Source organism: Esox lucius, chromosome 21 (assembly GCF_011004845.1).
Source record: "Esox lucius isolate fEsoLuc1 chromosome 21, fEsoLuc1.pri, whole genome shotgun sequence".
Lineage (NCBI taxonomy): Eukaryota > Metazoa > Chordata > Actinopteri > Esociformes > Esocidae > Esox > Esox lucius.
This window is the reverse complement of record NC_047589.1, coordinates 13,778,203-13,784,410: the sequence shown is the minus strand read 5'-3', so window position 1 is coordinate 13,784,410 and position 6,208 is coordinate 13,778,203. Positions and strand designations below refer to the sequence as shown.

Below are 6,208 nucleotides of genomic sequence, written 5' to 3'. Positions count from 1 at the left end.
ATTCTTACTGGTTGGTAGGTGATCAAATACTTATATCATGCAATTAAATACAAATTAATTATTTAAAAATCATACAATGTGATTTTCTGGATTTTTTAGAGTCAGTCTCTCACAACTGAAGTGTACCTATGATAAAAAATTACAGACTTCTACATGCTTTGTAAGTAGGAAAACCTGCAAAATCAGCAGTGTATCAAATACTTGTTCTCCCCACTGTATACTTAATCTAAAATGTGGCAAACTAAATAGGGAATATGGTGCCTTTATAGGCTATTTAATGTGTAATGTTTCTTTGCAGTTGGGGATTTGTGAATCTTGGTTAAGTTATTCTTGGGTCAAGTAGTCCTAACAAATATGTTCACTGTAGAATAAAGACAATTGTTGATTGGGACACCTTACAAAAGGCTTAAAAAGCAGACTCACAGAGGTAACATGGAAAGATCACCTACTTCATTTAACCTCTCAATACCCCAGTGTGTAACAGAGTTCAGTTCTGGCCCAATTATCTGTAATTGATTTATTTAGCCTTTATACAGATAGAGAAGCAGAGACATAACAGTACAGTATGACTGTTCAGTAGCCAGTTACATGTCTTTTGCCTCAACCTTGACGTCAACAGAAAGTGAAAAACACCCGACCGTCTCATTTAGCTTTTTAATTCTTTTTTTTATTAGACATAGCAATGTCAAACAGCAGTTAGTTTCAAAAGTACAATGAAAATGTGCAGATGACCATGTGGCATCATCGGCATCAAAACCACTCCCTCTTTTATAACAATCAATATGTACCCATGTCGACAAAATCAGTGATATTTTCTTGTTGACAAATTCATGATGATATTTCATTTGTTGAACCAACCGTTCACCATCAAAGCACACACTTCAATTACTATAAAGGGAATTTGAACAGTTACTCTTAACTGTAGGGTGCTGGACATAATATGCACCGAGGTGCTTCTTCTGCATTGTACTATCCCTTCCTTCACATAATAAACTTAAATGTTCTGTTATTTTCCAGGACCATTTTCTCTCCAGCCCCAGTCCTCTTAATATTAGCTTGGGTAAGGAGAGCTTTTAGGAAGCGGGAACAGATGCTTGGGCCCCAGACGCCAACCAATTCAATGTTTAGTACGCTAATTGGGAAACAGGTTTTATTCAGACGGGAACCAGTACTGATTCGAAATAGTAATGTTAGGACCTGCTGCTATTCTCCAGCATCTCCGTCCCGCTTTCCTTTTACCAGTAGCTCCAGGACAACACGGACAAAGGGAAGAAAGGAGGGGAAAGGGGGCGTGGCCTTTCACTGACAAACAACAACAACTTGATTTACAACATGTCCACTTTACAGACGAAGGCCTTCCACGAGCAGAGGACATTAAACAGGACAATAACACACACGGTCTGTTCTGGATCTGTACACATTACGGAGTATCTCAATGTGCGTCCCAAATGACACAGTCACCTGTATGAACTGAACTGGGTGCCAGCTGGGACGCACGGTTTGGAGTTGTTCATATTAATACCTAGCGGTTCTGGATTACCCATTCTGAACACAAGCATGGGTGAGAGAGGTAGGATGGACCTGGGCTCTGGCATGAGAGGTAGGATGGGGCAGATTCCCTATAATACACAACTTTAGACTTGCTGGTGCCAATGCTGTTCCCAGAAGCCATCACGGGGGAATCAGGTTTCCATGATGACGCAGTCCCACCCAGTTGATCAACGGCTCCCCTCAGAGCCCAACATATTTAATACTGATTCTGTGGTCATGCCACCGAGGCTTTGAAATGTCCATAATACAACCCAGAAGTTAGAGGTCAAGTCAAAACTCAACGTTCCACAATACAGAGAATATCCAGTTTACAGGTTCAACGTATTATTATTCAAGCACAATGCAATGAGAGTAGTCCTTATAAACACCACCGAGCTTGGTCTGTATTATAACCACATGTTAATGAGATACAGGCTTCCATTGACTTGAGAAACGGAGGACCACGGCCTGCTAACGTGCAACGTCCTCCCAGGTAGCAGGAAGTCAATCCGACAGTATCTTTGACGCCACATCACGGTGTCCCACAATCCTCTTCCGCGGTTCCACTCCAGTCCAAAGATCAATGAAAGTGTCATACACAAAGCTCTTGTATGTCGTATGTACAAAATACTGGCCGAATGATTCCAGTGTATGTATTCCAGTTTACCCTGAATATTTCAACCCACTGGTTTACGTCACACATGAAGGGAGACCCATCTATGCACTTCACACGGTCTGCGGTCGCGGCAATGACGACTCTGTCCTAGATCCAGCAGTCTCAGCAACCGACCAATCAACATCCTCTTCTTGAAACGTGGGCTCAGCCCTGCTACTGGCTGCAGGCATGGCAACCGAAGTGAATTAAATATGCATTTATTTACATCACACTCAGCTCTCTCAAAATGTTAAGTGCAAAGTCGCGCGCTAGCTTCCTTTATCTTATGAAATGAACAATAATTACTTTTTTCTCTGCTTTTCTACAAATTGCTCGGCCCAAAGCAGCATAGTTTCATTCACCAAAGTAAGCGGTTTTGGGTCAGTGCGACCAGGATCCATCCCATCCTCTCATCTTCCACAGGTTTCTCCTCAGGTGTTTTCCCTAAGGGGTTTCTTTTCTACCTCCCAAAGATTTTCTCATACTCCAGTAAGATTAGTTCCACAATCTGGTTCTGGTAGACCATGTGAACGGCAATGTTTCCTGTCTCCGTCTCAGGCCTAAGCAGGGTGGGGCCGAAGACTATTGCTACACTCTGGGTCGTCATGCGGTTGGCCTCGCCATGGTCAATCACCCTGGATGGAAAGAGGAAGCAGAGGACAAGGATGGTCTGAGATGGGTCTGTTGTTTAGGGAAAAAACACTTATTCGTTCCAACATTCAAGTAAATGTTGGATACCTCTTTGAACCAGGAAGCTGTGTTTTTATTTATTCCATACCAAGATAATAAACAACTTCAGGTAACATCACTTTTAAATGGAAATCAAAATCCTTGAATAGAAACGTTGCTACACAAAAGAACATTATTCATTGGAAAACCCAATTAAATCTCCTTGCTTTGTATATACATTGACCGCTTCCCAAATGGCAGCTGATTTGGCACTTCTGAATGCAGTGCTTTAGTTTTATCCTTGGCTCGGATAAATAGTGGTGTACAATGGAATAGGGTACAATTCAGGACTAAAAGATTCAGAAAATGAATCCCATATAGAAAATGTTACAATCAAATGTATAGAGGAAAGAGCAGATCTAAAGGTATTGCATTACAGCAAACACAGGTCTATATAAATGCAAATTGAGCTTAGGCAAATGTCATTCTTGACTTTCATATTTTGATTTTTTTTTTTCTTTTCTTTTCACACGAAAAAAAAAAAAAAAAAGCATTCCCAGCCACAAACAACATAACCAGAAAACAATAATCACAGATAGAATGACCAATAACAAGAGAACAAGACATTCTGCCTTATTGAGAATTACACCCTGTACCCAAAAGCAACAACACACCAAAAAACCCACCTGGTCATGGCCTTACCAAAACAAGTAAGACAACAAGTAGAATCCTAAACAAAACAACAAACCTCCTTAATATCTGAGACCTTTACCATTCAAATGTCATTCTTAAAACAAGAAAAGGTTCCTTGGGTTTCAACAATACTGTAGGCAAAGAAACTATGAGATGGTAATGTAGTCCGGTTAGTGCTGATAATAGAACAGTAACAATAAGCAGTTGTGACAAAATGTGGTGAATAATTATAACCTATACTGTCATGAACAAGACTGTGCTGAAACTGATGTTCTTTTACCCATCAAATACATGGGGGAATATGTTACCTTCTTCATTTTCTTCACTCCCAAAGTAAATAATTGCAGTTAAAGTCAAATCATGTTATTAAACAGACTTTCACAATGAAGCCTGGGTTGTGTCTTGTCACCCATCAGAAGACATAGGAAAGGCAGGATGCTTGGAGCTTACCTTCTGAGATGCTTGAAGAGGCATTGCATTGTGTCGTGATTTGGTTTTGGCAACTGCTTGATTAAGTCTTTAATCACATTTACTCGCTGCTTATAGTCTGAGCATTCTGGGGCAAAGGAAAAAGTAAACATGAGAATAGACACGATCCCCAGTAACGGATTGCAAATTCAAAAGATAATATCGCCATCTTGTGGACACGTTGTAAAAAGCATATTTGGAATCACCCAGACCAGTTGCTCCTTCTGCAAAAGTGTGGGGTTCTTTAAGCAAAAATGTATTCCTAATTGAACATTGGAAACAGTGTCTCAGTACAGTAACTACATACTAATGGCGTTGATGAAGTCGTTGAAGGAGTCATAGGTGAAGAGGGGTTCAGGAAGTTCTCTGAAGAACATCTTCAGGGCTCCCGTTGTGACATGGATGTCCTCCCACTTACTATCATCCAGCTGTACCTTCTCATCTGGAACACACACACGAACACACACGAACACACACGAACACACACCTTTAGTATCAATCAATCCACTGGTCCCGTTAACTAGTCAGTCCTCAGTCTTTTGTTTTCCTGAAGAAAACAAATACTACTTGAGGCCCCTACCGTGATTGATGGCAAAACGCAGCTTCTGTATCACGGCTAGGTTCCCACTCACTCGATATATGCCATCTATACTCAGACCTGCAGAAGAGAGGCGAGGATTTAGAGACGGAGGGTCACAGAGAGCGCGCGCGCACGGTGAATTAAGGAAGGGGTCGTACCGGTGTTTTCCACGTGGTCGATGCACATGGTGACAAAGTTGGGAACGGAGGTGTTCTCCCGCTGACACAGGCTGCTCAGACTGCAACCAAACACCTGGTCTGTGAAGCAACGCACACAGAAACAAAGTGAGACGGAGCTATTGAATGTCAACATACCCACGTGGGAACTGAGGCCCTGCGACCTGGCTTTGGCTTTGTTCCGGTCGTGTCGTTATGTTTGGGCTCATCTCGGGTAGCCAGGAATACAAAAACATCGTTATGCGCCCTCCGGAGGTCTGGATCATTTTGTATTGGTTAAAATGCTCTGATATATTTTTATCGGAGGTTACAACATGTCTGTTTTGAACTGTGTCTATAGAGGACATCAGGATATGCCATGTCCATTGTAGCTCAGTCGGTGGAGTGTGGCGTGGTTGGAGCTTTGATACCCACTGGGAGCCTGTATGAAAACTGTACCGTATGTCCCTGGGGATAAGCTGGATTAAGTCCGCAAAATAACTTCATTGTAAATAATAGCTTCTAAACCGGATGAAACTACATTCTCTGAAGGGAAATAAGCAGAAAAAGTAGCTCAGGCTTGACAGCCTTGTGCCTTTGAATTAATATAAAGCAGTGCCGGAGGCTTTGCTTGAAGAAAAATGTGTCTAGTCGTGATGTTTGTTTGCTTGAGAATTGTGTTTCAAACTGTTGCTATAATTATTTTCGATGCATTTTCTTATGAAGTAAACTTTTATCATACCGGCATGAACTGGATGACAGTGTTATGTGCATTGTTTATGAGCCATTATTAGCGTCAAATAACTTGTTCTTAACAACGCCTGTCTTAACTTGAATTAAAATTCATTAAGAACACCCCCACTATCGGCCCCTTGGAGGAGTGCTGCGTGTTAATCTCGGCCAAAGGCATTTAATTAGTTTGACACATTTAACAGAGCTTTATTGTTGCTGCGTGTAAGCTCTCCCAGGGAGGGGTACCTGGTCCTGGGCTGACAGTAGGGTCTTCTGTACCTTTAATGTAGCCCTTGTCTCTGACCGCCTGGTATGTTGGCCGGCGGGTCAGGAATTTCTTCAGCTTCACCCTGGTCTTCTTCTGGTCAGAGGAGTCCATGCTGACAGACGTCTTCATGGCTGGAACCAAACGAAGAAACGTGACTATAAAGGGGACCTTTGGAGACTACACTTGGATAGATGCATTTCATCTACGTACCTCTGGTTTTCTTGGAGTCTCTGTGGTCCTTCTCCTTATCCTGTTTCTCAGCCCCGGGGGACTCAGGCATGTCCTCCTCTATGGCCTCGTCGGACTCCCATGCCTGTCCACACACATCATGACTAGTTACTCCTGGACCAGCTCGGTGATACTGAATCAAATTATTACAAATAGTGTGGTAGTGTAACAGGGATACATTTCAGAGGTGTTTGGTAGCGTAACAGGGATACTTCTCAGAGGTGTTTGGT

At 42.2% G+C, this 6,208-nt stretch overlaps 1 protein-coding gene across 7 annotated transcripts in view; it reads right to left on the bottom strand.

Annotated features, from left to right (window-relative positions):
* Positions 1–640: 640 nt before the first annotated feature.
* The window catches only part of arhgap12b (Rho GTPase activating protein 12b), a 51,839-nt gene continuing 46,271 nt past the window's right edge, over positions 641–6,208 (bottom strand). For all 7 annotated transcript variants that reach the window (XM_010885572.5, XM_010885574.4, XM_010885573.4 and 4 more), the window contains 7 exons: positions 5,961–6,063; positions 5,762–5,881; positions 4,754–4,852; positions 4,596–4,673; positions 4,323–4,457; positions 3,998–4,103; positions 641–2,820 (listed from right to left, as the gene is read on the bottom strand). In XM_010885572.5, coding sequence (XP_010883874.2) covers positions 2,646–2,820; positions 3,998–4,103; positions 4,323–4,457; positions 4,596–4,673; positions 4,754–4,852; positions 5,762–5,881; positions 5,961–6,063 — 816 coding nt within the window. In that variant the 3' untranslated portion in view covers positions 641–2,645. The remainder of the gene's footprint in view (positions 2,821–3,997; positions 4,104–4,322; positions 4,458–4,595; positions 4,674–4,753; positions 4,853–5,761; positions 5,882–5,960; positions 6,064–6,208) is intronic.